Source organism: Stegastes partitus, unplaced genomic scaffold, assembly GCF_000690725.1.
Source record: "Stegastes partitus isolate 25-593 unplaced genomic scaffold, Stegastes_partitus-1.0.2 Scaffold1154, whole genome shotgun sequence".
NCBI lineage: Eukaryota > Metazoa > Chordata > Actinopteri > Pomacentridae > Stegastes > Stegastes partitus.
Window position 1 is genome coordinate 150,379 of NW_007578885.1, and position 16,880 is coordinate 167,258.

Consider the following 16,880-nt stretch of genomic DNA (forward strand, 5'->3'; position numbering starts at 1 on the left):
TGGCACTGACAACAATACTTTAACATTACCCATTTGTTTCATCGGCATTCTACAGGAAATATAAGATCTTCTTTAGACCTTAAGAATGTAGCACCTGTTTCATGATAATACCATTATACCATAACTTAGCAGCTGCAGTCAGATACAGAGACATTGCATACCTATCACTGCTGCATAGCATAAGAAAGATAACATTTCATTTACAAAATATTAAACTAAATTCAATGTTTTTTAAGCCTTTCAAGGCTCATATCCAGAACAGATTGTCTTATCTCAAAAAGCTGAAAGTTGGTACATGAAACAGCTTTCGTCTCCAAAGCAGACTTCCAGCAAAGAGACGTGTCCAGGGAAAGTATGAAAGCACCACCAAGTTAAGTGATTGATGTCGTCTCCTGGCAGAATTACCATATTTTAACAGTTACTCCTCAGTGAGTTTTGTCTACTTATGAATAGCAGGGGAGTGGTGTTTGACAGGAGTGAGCTGAATGCCACAGACAGGTCACAGACCTGCTATTATGAGCTTAAGGATATTAAAACTCTGCATATGCAGAGCACACTCCCTCAGGATCAGACTGTCTGCAACTTTATCACAAACACCATCATCACAGATTCATGCCTCACACCAATTCATTCAGCATGTAATTGAAGTACAGTCCACAGCTGTCTATACCATTTATGTATCACAGCAAAGCAGCAGAATTGCAAGTATTAAAGTTGCTCAGGCATTGATGACGAATTTTAGATGTCGTCCTTGAACAAATTTGGTATTAACCTCTCTGAGTGATGAATTTCCAGCACGAATGTCATAGCAAGGTCCCTTGTGTACTTAGCCATTATGATGATGTACTGTGGCGTGTCATAGGCGAAACACAAGAATGGATGATGTGTGAGCCATACTGTCTGCCCAGGGAAGATTTCATTGATCCCATGGGCTAATGATGTTGCTCCGCAAAATGCAATGCAAGAATTAATGTGTAATTTATAATGACACCTGTGACAGTCAACAACCTTGTCTAAAAGTCTTCGAGCCTTCTGAGGGTTCAGTTTTTGCTGCTGCCTTGCTGTGTTCCTCCTCTTGCCGTTCCTCTCTGGAGGCTGAGATGAATAGACTTTCTATTTCATGCACCGATCTGGGATCATGCTTTAGCATCCTGCACTTACTCTCCTAATGGATTCAACCCATGTAGGACATAAACTGAAATATGACAGAAGAATGTGAAGACCTATTACTTAAAAAAAACACATGGTATGACCTTGCTTTGAGGATTCTTCCAGGAGCGCTAGATGTTTTTCCATCGTAGTAAAAACAAAGCAGTTTCAGCTGATTCAATCCCCTACACATCAGGGATACATAAACCATTCTGCTCCAGTCCAGCGGGGCCCATCCCCCTCTCATTCCCTCCCACCGTGACCTGGGGTTGGTGTTGTGCTTAGCAGATTGGGCATTAAATCCTCGCCACACCCTGTAATGTTCCATATCTCATTATTTAGATAGAGTGACAGGATACAAGTGCGTTTTTCAATCAAGACAGAGGAAGGGTAACTGTGAAGTAAGGTGATGTAATAAATATGGATGCTGCCAAAAATACTGGCTGGCAGAGGGGGGGAGGGGGGAGTGCAGGGAGGAGCAGAGATAAAGGGACTGAGGTGGAGGGAGGGTGAGGAGAACTGGAGATCCCCAGGGTCTATTCAGAGCTTCTGTGTATACAAGATGTGCAGTGCTGAACACTGTCACTCTGGTGCAGCATGTGTTTCTTGCAGCGTTTGCATTGACTACATGACTCGTGTCACATATAAGCTACAAGGCTGCACATACCTCACATCAGAATTCTTATCAGTTTCGATCTACCTGCGCGCTCATTGATCTCAGACAGGGTGATGTTTGAGGGGCAATCACGATGCTTTGACCAGGGATTCACGTAATTTACAATCTATTGATTAATACATCAGACCCTGGGGGCAGAGGACGCCTTCTGCATTTTCCCAAAGCGGCCACAATTTATCTATTTTTGACATCATAATGTTCCTCTTTTACAGGACGTGGTATTTTGCATGCTGAAATGTAACATGCCAGAATGTGCGCTTATTACATCTCAAAGCATCAAATTTAATCATGTCTGATTTGCCTGAATTTTTTATAGCATCAAATATGAATATTTAGAAGATAAATGTGCAATTTTAGCTTAATATATCACATACTTTCTTGGAAACTTGCCCTTTAGACTGTTTTTGAGACTATTTTTAATTGACAATATCTCAGGAACTATTTAAGATAAAAGCCAGAATTCTGATTCGGAAATATTGGTCAAGTACATCCAATATTCTATAACTATGAGTATGTTGAAATATGATAATTTTTCATACATATTCAGTGATGACACCTTTTCTTTTGTCATTTTTATGATGAAGTATTTCATATTACAAAGTATTCTGCAAGTAGTTTTTTTTTATTGTACTAATGTGACATCCAACTACATATGGTTCAGAAAATATCACTACTTGACTTTTGCATTATAAATGTTTTTTGTTAATGTGAGCTCAAAGAACTTCATGACAACTTCAAATTGTTTTTCATATTTAACTCAAATAATCAGAGATTTTTTGGGGTCTACTTATCCAATATTGTAGTTTCTAAATCACCAGCATAATGAGAACTAATGGGAACATTTTAGGCTTTTACTTTGAAAGTTTCTGAGACGTCCAAACATAGCTTCAAATTTCAATTTGCAAAAGAATTTGCTGAAAGTGGATTGAGGCAATTCAAAAGAAATCTTGATAAGTACTTGATATATCAATCTAAAAATTTACAGATACCATTTTTAAATATCCACAGTTTATGATAAGAAAGTTTCTATCAAATCAGCGATGGTTGAGCAGAAGGCCCCTGATGATTTGAGATGGAATGACCCCTCATTGACTTTCTGTGGGTTAATTGGGATGTTCTGATTTGGATAATTAACCTTCCGCCTTCTTTCTTTCTCCTTGTTTTCTTTCTCTTCCCCTTTCATTATAAAACATAAATCAATACAATCAATCACAACTCAATAAAAAAAAAAAAATCTTCATCACACACTGTGTCTAACCAAATACACAAAACAAACATGTATGTTAACACAAAAGCTGGAAATGCTTGTGTGGCCATGCCCCACAAAATAGGACGCATCATCGAGGGCAGCCCGGCGGACCGCTGCGGGAAGCTGAAAGTCGGGGACCGAATACTGGCCGTTAACGGCTGCTCCATCACCAACAAGTCACACTCGGACATCGTCAACCTTATCAAGGAAGCCGGGAACACAGTCTCACTCAGGATCATCCCGGGTGATGGTAAGGCTCTTAGCTTCCACCCTCACATAGCTGTTTCATAAGGCAGCATGTTATATCTTATTCATGGATGTGGTGGGAAGAAAAGGGTACTGATGCTCGTCACAGGCAAGAGCACTTTTCATCAGGGTGTGAACCCTTGTATTGCAGAAAGTGAGTCACTGAGTAGGAGTAAGGTGAAGGTGCCCCCAGAAACTACTGTAGCACTGCCTCAGTTCCTCTCTCTGTACTTTTTGTTTATTTTATTTGCTGGATATGTTGTCAGTTTGAAAGGATTAAAAACACTGCTCACATTTAATCAAGTGCTTCCTGCTGGTGTTAATCTCTTCAGCTTAGCCTAGAAAAGGAAATGTAACTGCATAATGTCATCTCAGCATAAGCAGTTTGTGACCCAAACATGTACAGTTTGGGTAAAATATGCCAAGAGATGAAGCGAGGGTGCTTGTTACCATCTGAGCCACTGGTCAACCAATAAAGACACTGAGCAGAGCTGAGCTACAAAATCCTCCACAGAGGCATGAAATGAGGCTTAATTAAGACTGGAGGTGAGAGAGGTGGAAAAAAAAAAAAAAAAAAACTCCCACACACACATGTTCACCAATGCACAGGCTTGTAGCACGATGCAAAGTTTTATTGGTGCAAAGAGTGGCTTCAGCAAACCGTTCACCTCAGAGAGACGGAGAGGTGGCCGTGAGGAAGTCATATTTCTTCCGGTAATGAGGGAAGAGTGAGTAAGGAGCCCGAGACGAATGAGTCAGGCTGATGTTCCTGCTAAACACAGACAGAGCTGTACTCCTGCCACGGTCACTCCAAACTAATATACGGTGCTGTTCTGTTGCTGGTGAAGAGAATTAAAGAAAGGCAATAAAAGACAGCCGCCCTTGTTGTTGTTTTTTTTCTTTTCTCCTCCTGGAATAACAGATGAAACAAAATGATGCATGTCATGAGTTGTTTTGTTTTTTACTGCTCTTTTTTCTTCCGTGCAGCAGGGCCAGGGTTGTCCATGAGTAAATGGCAAATGACAACATCACAGGCAGTTAGCATCAGGTTGAATAGAACTGCCAGTGGGCGGTTCAGGGAACTCCTCTAGACAGTAACATTTTGTTCTCCAGAGTGTCTTTAAAAAAAAAAAAAGCTACAGGCAAATGCATTTAATAAAAGCAGTCACTTTAAAGGATTTTTCCTCTCCTCGTCTCTCGTCAGAATCTTCCAATGCTTCTCTGCTGACCAATGCTGAGAAGATAGCTACCATCACCACCACACACACACCTCAACAGTCCACAGAGTCCCGGTAGGTCACCAAGTATCCCTTATTCGAAATGCAACTGACTTTCTACAGTTTATTTTTTGATGCAGTACAATGTGCATTCACAATTTGTATTCTTAGCAGTATACATTTTTTTTTCTTTTTTAAAGGAATAACTCAAAGTCAAAAGGAGCTCCTCCCCCTCCCCCTATACAAACTCAGAACACACAGGTAAGAATTTTCACTCCACACAACACATTTAGTCATAAGCTGAGGACAGCTACTGATCATTTACGTCTATAGGAAGTGTTTTTGTCCGAGTTGCTATGGCTGATGTTTTCCAGCTGAAAAAGTAGGGAGTATTTTATCACATCATAGCCACATGGAGCTCTTCCTCTATGAGTACACACCTGTTTGTTTATCTTGTGCACATGCATAACACATTACACGCTGCGACCAATGGCATCATGCTATTCCACTGATCAACAGGTGGCTTTAATAAATAAAGATATCCTGCAATACACCAGCAAACACAAGGGAAAGGGTCCAAGCTAGCAAACGTGGATATAAAATGTTCAGAAAATCAGCAACTTTTAATGTCAATTTTAGCATAATAAGGTAGTAAGTTATGAGGATTCTGTGTTAAACAGTGTAGAAAGATTCAACATTGTTTGCTTGTTCTTGGGATTTAAAACATATTTCTTACACCAATATACTTTATATCCCAATTTGCATCTGTTTTTCTATTCCATATTTTTCTATTGTGTATACTGTAAATGTCCCACATGCAAATCACCACATCCCCACCTGTTTTACTGCTTTATTTTGAAATATTTTGTTCTTTATGTCTCAGATGTACCAAGTGCTTATTAGCATTTTTTTTATTTATCTGCTTATTTACACACCCCACTTAAACCGAAATCGTTTGTTTATCTCAAATTTAAATTTCAAAAGCACCTGTGAAATCTGATATTCCATTGAGTGGATGCTGCAGTTTGATCAGAGAAATAAAGCGTTGGACCTGCACCAGACAAAATCATTTTGAGGGAAAACACTTCTATTGGGACAGAACTTTTGATGAGTATGCTAAGTTTTGGATCCAGCCCTTGCGGTGCCCTTGCTTAGTGATCTGTACCCTGCTCACAGGCACATGCGGCATTAATTATTCATGCATTCCATGGTATTGTACTGCCATTGACATTTTGTGAGTTTTTGTGAGACATGGCTTGATTAGTCCTGAAGTTTGGACTCACCTTTCGACTCCCCTGTGCACTATGGATTAGTCACTCTTCTCTGTTGACTCTGTGACTTTCTCTTTATCTCTCCATTTCTGCCTCATAGGATGCTGAGTTCTACTCTGTGGATCTTGAGCGGGACAGTAAAGGTTTTGGTTTCAGCTTGAGAGGAGGACGGGAGTACAACATGGACCTATATGTGCTGAGACTAGCTGAGGACGGGGCTGCTGTCAGAAACGGCAAAATGAGGGTATGGTACTACGTTTTTTTTCCTTTCTTCGTCTGTATATTTTGGCACACGACTGATGAAACTCTATCATAATAACACCAAAACTCTGTTTTAGGTGGGAGATGAGATCCTGGAGATTAATGGTGAGAGCACAAAGAACATGAAGCATTCACGTGCCATTGAACTGATCAAGAACGGTGGTCGGAGAGCACGGCTCGTACTCAAACGGGGAGATGGATCCGTACCTGAATATGGTAGGTACACATAGTAACATGTTGCAATGTCGTACTCGTCTCCTTGTAAAATGTACCTTAATGCCAGCTTTGAAATCTCATGATTATACATGCCTCAGACTAAAATCAAGTTTCCTATCATGTGCTCTTCTAAAATCTGATTTCCATGAGTGTTTTTACCATATATGATAAAGATGTACCAGAAAGATACTTTCTGACACATTAATATAAAACAACCTGTCATGGTTTCAGCACAAGATTGGACTGTCAGATACTACTAAACAATGAAGGAATGCTTGCCACAGAAGCTTGTTAAGTGATTTATACTCTTGGATCTGTAGCACAGATACTCTATTGCTGAAATAATAGTCCCTCCGAAGAGCTGTTTACTCTGCTGATGGATTATTCATCGTACAGTTTCTCAGCATTATTTACTGGTTTATCTGGGGTTGGATTCTCTGGTACTTTTTTCTCTCTGATTGTTTTTACAAAGTGTAATATTTTCTTGCCTTTCACAACAAAACCCTTCTTCTCTCTATTAAGATGCACTGTAAAACAGCTTCTTGTCTGTTTTATTTGTTTTCTCCTCTCTACTCCTTCCTTCTTTCTCTCTGATTTGTCTCTTGTTGCTGGGCTCTTCCTCCTCTCTCCAGCGATGATGGCTCCTCATCTCGCTGTTGGTACAATGAGGAATGACAAGATGGGAGAGCCCTGTTTCTACCTAATGGGCCAAAATCAGACAACGGTTTGTAGCCAAAAGTCTGTCCCAATCCGCTCTCCCTGTCATCTTCTTCCTTTCAGTTTTATCCACCCTTTTCTTCCAGCTCATCCCTCCCCTGCATCCCACGTTGTGTGTGTTTGCGTGCGGATGCGTTGTGCACATGCTTTACGTCTTGTCATGCCTGAATGAATACGTTAACTTCTGTGAATCTGCACACGTGCGAGCCCTCCCCCTCTGCCAGCCTCAGACCTGATATTTTTTTAATGGGACTAATTTAATGCCACTACTCATCACATGCTGCTGCCATAGCAACCTGTCTGTAATTTTGCAGACTTTCAGCCAAACACTCTGTCTTTTCGTTTTTTGGTTCGTTCTTCCAATTGATTGACGTTGAGTTGTTCACCATTTTGTTTTGAATGATTTCCTAGGTGCCTGCTGTGTCATTGATAACCCCTTGCCCTACACTTGCTGATGTGTTGCACCTGCTGTTGTCGCTGACATCACCTCGTGTTTCAACCCGCAGCCCTATAGAGAAAACATATTGAAGTGATTTATTACTTCAATGCATTTTATGTGTATAGATGCAAAACACAGTGTTACACATCAATTTAGCCTAATTTGTTACTGGGAACATAGACAGGAAGCACACATGTATGCATGATTTCCATAAATCTCTGCATTGACTTTATGTCACGTCAATGCACCAGCTCACATGAACCAACAGGGAAAGTCATGTCTGCTGAACTCGATACGCATCACATGTTTTCAGGTGAACTGATCCTCCAATAGATGTTTCTTATCAACAACTTTCTCCTTCTTTTTTCCTCTCCTGCAGACGGCAGCAGTGACGGGCACCCTCCCACACCCGGGGCACAAAACACTCCGGAAGTGAGAACACTGCCACCCAACAGCCGATATCACACCTCATTGGAGTCCAGTTATCCACCAGACCTTCACAAACCATCACGCCATGAGGAGGCTGCGCGTGGCCGAGACATGGACAGGAACAGGGACAGGGCCGGGTCAGATCAGATGGACTACCAAGGCCGGCAATTTAACCCCCATCATCATCACACCTGGAATAACAATCACAGTCAAAGTACCCCCAGACAGCAGTCTCCTGACATCGGTAACAGCAGTAGCAATGGCAACAAGAAGAGCCGAGGCCGCAAAGTCAAGAAGTCTGAGTCGGAGAGCGGCATCTCTAAACTCCTAAAGACTCTGAGGAAAGACAGCTCGGGGAAAAAGGCTGCAGCTGCCGAGAAACTGAGGGGGCGAGAGCTCTCAAGCAGTAGTTCTACTTTGGACGGGAGGTTTCGTCCACAGCGCCGCGGCTCCCTTGACCGCTCACCAACGCAAAAGCGCGCCTCGTCTCCTGACCGCCGGCGGGCCAAATCGATGGACCGCAGGGCAGAGCGAGCGTATCGTGACCGTACACCTGAGAGGGAGTACGATGATGGAGGGTTCCTCGCAGTCACCCCTGAACGCAAGTTCTACGAGCGGAGGCTCCTCAAGGACTCTCAGATGGCTGGGCGAGTCAGGGAGGCTTCAACCCCCGAGCGCACCAACAACAACGGGGATTCCTTGTCTCTTTCCAGGGGCCATACATATGATAGAGCCATGAAGAACGGCAACCTTCTGAGGGACTCTTCGTCGGAGAGGAGGGAGGAGAGGTATCGGATGAACGGGACAGCAGAGAGACGATACAGAGCGGAGCGGGACTCTTCCCCTGATAGCAACTACAGCCGGGATGAGCTGAACTATGCAGCAGCACCAAGACTGAAGGACTACTACAGCATGATGAAGAACAACGCTGCACACAACAATGCTGCCTACAACATCACAGGCCATAACAATAACGCAGTGGGTCGCAGCCCAAACCAGCTCCCTGAGCCCAAGAGAAGGCTGTACAAAGAAAGCCCCAAAGACCTCAGCATCTAGAGCAGAGCAGAGATCCCCCTCGCCACTCTCTCCTCTATCTGTGCAAACTATGTACCATACACTGGAATTGGACTTCTGAGGATACTAACTCCTGTGCTTTATTTGGTCGAATGGTTTATTGATTAATTTGATTGACTTAACTACTTGTGATCCCATCCAGAGATTCATAAAACAGCAGGAGTACAATCCTTCAGTTCATACTGGTTGTTTTGTCATTGTTATAGTTATTTTGAACATAACAGAGGTTGTTGTACTATAGTAAAGGTATTGTATGTGCCTGCATATGAAATCAGTGATATTGCTTTTTGTAGGCATTGCTGACAATAAATATTTGTTCCCTCAGAGGTATGAAACATGCTTCCAGTTGTGGTAACCACTAAGCTTGTTTTCAACTTGTTTTTAGATGTCTTTCTCATTCCTGAATTGCTTTACTGAACAAACTATAGCACAAGACACTGACGGCTCACAAGAACTGTGAAAATCACGTTGGATTTAAGGCAGAAAAATCTAAATTTAAGATCTGATGGTAAAACTAGAGCGATAATTATAAAATATAATATATGACCTTTTTGTTTTTGCTCACTATTTATTTTTTTCATTTGTCACATATCTTGAGCAAGCTTCATTAAACCTGCAAGGACCAAGGTAGAAGTGTAAATTGTACGTGGGAACGCATGCTGTTACCCTACTTGTGTTGCATCGTTGAAATGTGTGGCAGCTCACCCTCCTTTTACCTAAATACACCCACACACACACGCTTCAAAAATTAACAAATCAGACAAGTGATGTGAAAATTGGCAACGATATTTTCCACCTGGAGTAGGATTACAAAAAATATCTCACCCTTTGTTTCTTGGCGTGTGCTGATGCAGTAAGGAAGGAGCTTGGCTTATTTTCAAATACAGGCAAAAACAAAATAATAATTTATTCTCCGTTGTGGGAAAATGAGTTATCAAAATTTGTTGTTCATCAAAATTTCAATTCACTACTTCAGATGAGTCTGCATTATGCCATAATACCAGCTGAAGCTGCCATGAAGTATGATTTTTCAGATATGCCAAAAAAAAAAAGAAGCAAATAAATATGTAAATTATCCCTGTGCAAGATGCATGTGTAAATTAAAATGTAGTGTAACCACTTTATCTGATAGGTCTGAGTGAGAATAATCGATAAGGAACATGCACTGTAATCCCACGGTAATTGTTAGCCCTGTCCTCATGTTTATTATACCCACATTCGTGCACCGACTGCCTCCTGGGTCCTGACACAAAGAGCTGCTGTGGTGTGTTGTGTTGGTAACATACAGAGAGTCCTGGTACAGGAGACGACTAATCTGCCATGCTGAGCCATGCTGTCACGCCACTGGAGTCTGACTGCTGCTTTTTAATGTGTTTTGTGTGTATTCTCTGTTTTATGTTTCATTTAAGAACTAAAAATATATTGGATAAAACACAACAAATGCATTGTTTGATCACTGTTGTCGCCATGGTACTGTATTTAACAAAAAAAAAGAAAAAAAAAGAGATCACATTTAAGAAGTTAACCTGTTGGCCATCACCTGTAAAGAATTTTTTTTTCCAATGTAACTACTAGGAACCTGTCGAGGAATAAAATGTTGCCTTTTTCTTGTACAAAAGAGAAATTTATGAAAAACCTCAGCAGTGAGGAATGTGATATTGTGTTTATATCTCTTAAATGGACCTGATGATTTATGGGAAATATGTTGATTTACTCTGGATCAGGTATGTAAAGACATTTTAAAATGAAAGACTGTATTTGGTCAATCAGAAACTGTTTGATGGTTTGAATCTCTCTCGATGGTTAGCCTGCCTTTGTATTATAAAGCACTTGTATGCAGTCTGTGTTCTTCAAGCATTATTTCTTGCAATGTGCTCCAGACATAATGCTGTCTCTGTGTTGATAAAAGCAGTACATGTATATGGGCCAATCTTTTTTATATAACTATGCATATATAAATACTACATTGTTCATAGCTTTATTTGACCCATGAAGCTATACATAACATTAGTCAAAGTACAAGTAGATGTGGACTTATCCAGCTTCTTTCCTTGAGATGGATTACAATGTATATGTAGCTATCAAAAGAAGTCTGTGAATGCTATTTTTATTATCAAATAAAGTTTTCCATACAAATTCAAAAGGATTTCATATTTCTACATGTCTCGGGAGAGGCTTTTGAGCTTGTTCCCTCACTTTTGATTAAATCACAGTTGTGGTCACGCTGGGTTTTTTTAAATATGCATGATTAGAGACTTGAGACTGGAAGAAAATTTACACTGGAAAAATATAAACGTAGCTTTCAGCCTCATTGCCTCACTTGTCTACACAGAAAGTCACTATATTTGTACGCTTATTAATGAGGTGCTGTAGAAAAACACTACTACTGCCAGTGTTGTACATCCAACATTATTTTTCTCTTAAATAGCACAATATAACAACTGTGTAGTAAAAGCTGACACATCAGAGGAGACCACATAGATCTTGAATTGATTTTCTTCCGTGAAACCATTCACTACTACCTAACAAATGCCTTGTGCTTCCTGTTATTGTTAAAACACCTTAAAATGCACCACTGTTCATCATAATTAAATATGCAACCCTGTTTTTCAATGAAAACAACCCTGTCATGCCTTAAAATGAGCCTTAAAATGAGAATCTACAAAGTTGTCTCCTTTGGTATGTGCAGGTAAAGTATCCGTGTCTCTTTCTCCTGCTCACCTTTGCTCTGCTTTCAACTGCTGTAAAACTACTCTATGCTACACAATGGCAAACTATAATATTGGATTAATTCTGCTGTACATGTCTGAAGCAGATACAAAGTGACGCCCTACGTGCTGACAGGACTCGTCCTTTAGGTTTGTTATGTCCGAGACCCTGGCTGTCTAAATCCATACATTTAAAACAGTCATCTGTTGGCTGCTTATTTTGTTCATGATACAAGATAAGTGAAGTCTGTAATAGTTGCACAGTGCTTAGATTTGCAGTGTTACAGCAGCATAGCAGATAGTGCAAGAATTTAGAAATTCAGATATTGCCCACCCAATGTGGAAAGCAACGGTATTGCACATAAGTAAGAAAATATACTGCACAGAATGATGTACAGACTCGTCCACAAGCAGAAAAGAAAAAAAAAGATTATTGCGCACATTCCTGTATAAGTAGAAAAAAAAAATTTATGTTGATACTTTTAAATGTACAAAATATTCAAAACACACAGGTTTGAAAGCACTGATATACCACTAGAGGGAAATATCTCCAGTCTTCAATGTGTGGTTCACAGGGCTGGTTGCTAAGTCTGATAGCAACAGGAAGGAAGGACTTTGATAAGTCTTTGAGCACATAAAATGCTTCATATGGACATGTTAAGAAAAAAATAATAATTAAAAGGGGTCTTTGACTCAAATTTTAGAGCATTGTTATTTAGTGCTATATTAAAGCAAAGAGTGACAGATATTTTTATTTTTATTTTTTCCAAATCTGGAGCTTTACTTCAGACTGCTCAGCAAGCATATCTATATTCCACTGGAGATCCAGTAGTATTATGGTTGCTATAGCTACGCATGAAGGTTATCATACTGCACAAATATGAAGAACAGAGGACGAGGAATTATGTCAATCATGTTGTTTATCATACTGGTGAAACTCACTGCAGTGTCGTTACTCTGGATCTCATAAAGCTCTACATTATCTTATTCTAAAAGTAAAAACAACCCAGTCTTCAAGAACTTAGCACTGAGAGTAAAACAACGTTACGACAAACTTGAATTTATCTCAAATGGGTCTATAAGCTTTGATGAATGAAGCCATCAGGAGCTGCAGTATTTGGTAGTACTGCTGTAGAGTACCACAATGTAGAAAAAAAACCCCAACAACTTTGATCTACAGAATAAGAATTTATTCAAAATCTACTTAGATATGTGCATTTATTGTTTCTTCTAATTAATCTTCAAGAAACTAATTTGATTTATGGTAATACTTTAAGTTCCCTATTTAGAATTGAAAAGAAGTAAGAACATATTTTTAATCAGTATCAAATGTTAATGCAGCTCTAATGTAATTTTTAAGTATTTATTGATATTCAGTCTTTCATAGAAAAAGAAAACTTCTCCTTTGAAGACATATTTGACATTATTGCAATTGTGTTTCGGTATATTGTCATTCATTATTAATTTACATACCAGCAAGTGACCAACAAGTACGTTAAACGTTTGTACTTGCTTACAACTACTTGTATACAATTGAAACAGGTTAGCATTTTATAAACTATCATTAAATGTTTACATACTCGTTATTAATGCCAAACAGGCTAAAGTGTTGTTGATATCTCCCTTTGACATTAGTTTATTTTAAGGTCTAAATCCATAACCTTTGCATCAAGGTGTCTCTTGGTAATACCGATTTGTGTTATCCAATAAATCTTTGTTAACCTCTAATTAATGTGATTAATGTGATTAATATTCGTCATTAGATAAACCTGGGTGTTGTGTCATGTGTATATTCATCCCTGAATTATATCATAATCCTTTTGCGAGGCCAAGTTTTAAGTCCAAGGTGACCTGTGACTGAAATGAGATTACAGTAGCACCGCAGACGTGACTCCAAAAGACGTTTAGACACTATTCTAAGTTTTTTTGCCGTGTTCGAAGCATTTGTACCATAAAGTTCTACAGCAGAACAGCAGCAGTCACTGCAGAAATAGCTCTAAAGTAGAGACTGACTGACGACATAAATGCATTCTGAATAAGTCATTTCACATTTATTCGTTTGATTAAATATTCTACAGTCATACGAACTTTGCCACCCAAATTTTAATTAAAACATAAACAGGATGATTCATTTGCGAAGTGCGTTTTATTTTACGTTGCCTTGATTACATGCCTCTACATTCAAAAATAAGCCAGTATCATATAGGATCCAACTGTTAAAGATTAACATTTTTTCCCCTTCTTCTCAGGAAAAAAAAAAAAATCTCATAGATCGTTAAGTTGGATATTCTGTACATACAGGAACAACTCTGTAATGGGCTGACCTTTCCTGCAACTGTCTTTAGGTTGAACCAACTCGTTTGTAAAAATACAAAAAGGACGTTATTTCTGTAGACATTAGCCTTCAGTCGTTTCCCTGGGGGAGCAGAAGTCTTCTTCTTGAATTGTGGATATTGGAACCTTTGCTTGATACCCCTTTTATGCAGGAGACACAGAGCTGGAGGAGGCGGAGGAGGCCTCGGTCTTGGTAGAGGATGCTCCCTCCTCTTCTTCGAAGGGATTCTTCCCGCAGCACAAGGTGGTGATCATGCAGTGGCGGAACTGCTTGTTCATGCAGATGTAGATCATTGGGTTGTAGATGGAGGAACTCTTGGCAAAGAAGGCGGGGATGGTCATGAAGACTGGTCCAAATTCAGAACCCTGATGTGTGAAGATCCACCAGGCCACACCGGCATAGGGCAACCAACATACCAGGAAGGCGATGACCATCAGAATGACCATGCGGGTGACTTCCCTCTCAGCCCTCTGGGTGGTCTCAGACTCCTGCTGGGCAGCAGCAGCCTCCTTGACAGCACAGAGCAGACGGCCGTAGCAGAAAAACACGACAAACAGTGGGACGCAGAAGTGGCAGGTGAACATGTAGATGACAAAGGACTCGTTGTTGAAACCCTCTGCACGTGTGTAGTAGTCAACTCCACATGAGCACTGCATGCCCTCAGGGATGTAACGAGACCAGCCGACAAGAGGGGGTACAGCGCATGCACTGGCCATTGTCCAGGTGAAGGCCAGACCCATAAGAGCGTGATTCTCTCCGAAGCGGAAGTTGCTGATGGGCTTGCAGACAACCACCCACCTTTCAATAGCCAGAACAACCAGTGACCAGAGGGCAATCTCACCGCCGAGGGTAGCAAAGAATCCTTCCAGATTGCAGCCAAGGCGTCCGAGGACGAAGTAGCCGTGCATAGAGGTGTACATCGTTGTGGTGAATCCTCCAAACACCATGAAGAGGTTAGCCACCGCAAGGTTCAGCAGGATGTAGTTTAGAGGGGTTCGCAGCTTCTTGTGTTCGAGGGTCACGTAGAGGGTGAGGAAGTTGATTGGGAATCCAGCGAGGATGAGGAAGAACATGTAGGCGCCCAGAGCAGCATAGGCTGCTGGGTTGACAAGGTAGTACTGAGGATATTCATAAGGACTCCGGACAATGCCGGTGGTGTTTACCATAGGGACATAGAAAAAGGGTCCCTCTGTGCCATTCATGGTTGCGGCTTGCGGTTGCGATCAGCCCTTCGGTGGTGTTTCTTCTGGCTGTTTGGAAGAGTGCTGGAGAGGGACCTTGCTACAAATGGACCCAGGTGGCAACAGTCTGGCTTTTAAAAGGCACACCTTGGATTATCACTTTCCAAATCCGTCAGCACAAATTGATTTAGGCCACAGTTAATATCTAATCCAGCCACCACTGCAAACATAACTGACCACTCATCAAGATATTAAGGTTACACCTGCTTATGCCTGTCATGGCGGTAACCAGTGACTGTTTATTTTAAAACCTAACAGTAAAACATCCTGGAAAAAAAAACTCTATGTTTCATCTTTCTCAGCTATCATTGAGGATGACCTTTTCTGTGCACTGTTCAGATGTTTTCTCCAGGTTGTCCCAACTTCTCGAGTCAAATCATGCAAGTTTGGCTTGTAATAATAACTATTTAATTTTCTCACATGCAAGTTTTATTTCCAAGCTGTTTTAATTTTGTGGCGATGGGGTCACCTGTTTAAGGTGTCTCTGCCTTCTGCTGGGAGACCTTCAGACCTCTGACATAAATTTTTAACTTTATTTAAAGAATTTAACCTAAAATAAATTGGCTTATTCTATTTATTTTAAATACATTGTGAATTATCTGCAAAAATCTGGGTATTTTACATATACCACTTTCGTGAGCCTTGTCCCTGGTGGACTGGTAAAAAAAAAAAGGAACGTCCTGGTGAGGCAGCAGTGGAAGAAAACAAGCCTTTAAAATGTCTTAAGATATATTCCAATCTTCCATATTACTCTGTGGTGAGTAGTGATTTTCTGTACTATACTGAATATAAAGCAGAGGCTGTGGTGTTGCTGAGTGGTGGACCATCTTAGCTGTTCATAAAGAGCTCAGCACTTTCCTAATGGGTGTTGTATTAAAGAGATTTGGGGCTTATGGATGTGTTCTCTCACAAGCCTGTAATGGATTTAATGTCGCGGAGGGTCATTCTCACTCAGTAGGATGCTGCAGTCATCAGATGTGATACCTTATTTTACTTTCATGTTCTTTTCTTATTCTAAATGTTGCTCATGAATGGGTAACACATCAGAAGAGTAGAACTGTATGAACTCTGGCAAACCTTGAATGAGTTATAATATGTTTATGAGAGCAGACTGGCCTCTCTGAGAGCCCCTTATATCGTCAGTGCATAGTGTGACTCAATCAACTGGCTGCAGCCATTTGTTATTTATTTATTTTAATAACATTATATCAAATGGTAATTTGAAAACAACAGAACAAGGTAGCAGGTGTTTCCCAAAGTAATAAACCTAGAGAGAACTACCCCCTGAATTCGTAACTCTTTCCTCCTACAGTGAGTTTGAGGCCACTGTCCTGTCAGCTTTACTGTTCTGGTTCGTTCCCACCACTCTCACAGCATCATTTTCAGCTTCAGAAGGAAAACAGATATCTCATTGTACGATATAACAGAAATTTGGCAGACCGTTCCGGATTTTTTAGTTTTAGTATGACAATAAAATTCTGCTTTTCTGTGATGTTTTATGATGCTTTTTTCTCAGCTGGTTAGCAATGACTGCAGGCAACCATGTGGAGGAAACAGAGAACCATACAAATATGCAACAAGCTGCATTTACTCCAGAGTGTTAAATCAGGCCTTTTGTTTCCCATATACATCTTTTTTTTATTTTATTTTTT

The 16,880-nt window shown here is 40.5% G+C and overlaps 2 protein-coding genes across 6 annotated transcripts in view; one reads left to right on the top strand and one right to left on the bottom strand.

Annotated features, from left to right (window-relative positions):
- LOC103368435 (membrane-associated guanylate kinase, WW and PDZ domain-containing protein 1-like) overlaps positions 1 to 11,087 on the top strand; it is a 107,125-nt gene extending 96,038 nt beyond the window's left edge. For all 5 annotated transcript variants that reach the window (XM_008296820.1, XM_008296821.1, XM_008296822.1 and 2 more), the window contains 6 exons: positions 3,121 to 3,324; positions 4,525 to 4,612; positions 4,738 to 4,798; positions 5,909 to 6,052; positions 6,147 to 6,285; positions 7,821 to 11,087. In XM_008296820.1, the coding sequence (XP_008295042.1) occupies positions 3,121 to 3,324; positions 4,525 to 4,612; positions 4,738 to 4,798; positions 5,909 to 6,052; positions 6,147 to 6,285; positions 7,821 to 8,926 (1,742 nt within the window). In that variant the 3' untranslated portion in view covers positions 8,927 to 11,087. The remainder of the gene's footprint in view (positions 1 to 3,120; positions 3,325 to 4,524; positions 4,613 to 4,737; positions 4,799 to 5,908; positions 6,053 to 6,146; positions 6,286 to 7,820) is intronic.
- Positions 11,088 to 14,130: 3,043 nt separating this feature from the next.
- LOC103368437 (rhodopsin) lies at positions 14,131 to 15,189 on the bottom strand. The gene has a single exon (XM_008296826.1). It carries the CDS (start codon positions 15,187 to 15,189, stop codon positions 14,131 to 14,133), a length of 1,059 nt encoding a protein of 352 aa, XP_008295048.1.
- Positions 15,190 to 16,880: the final 1,691 nt, after the last annotated feature.

Bases quoted from the DNA above. Each gene is read 5' to 3' on its own strand.
- LOC103368437 (XM_008296826.1), bottom strand. From the start codon at position 15,189: ATGAATGGCACAGAGGGACCCTTTTTCTATGTCCCTATGGTAAACACC.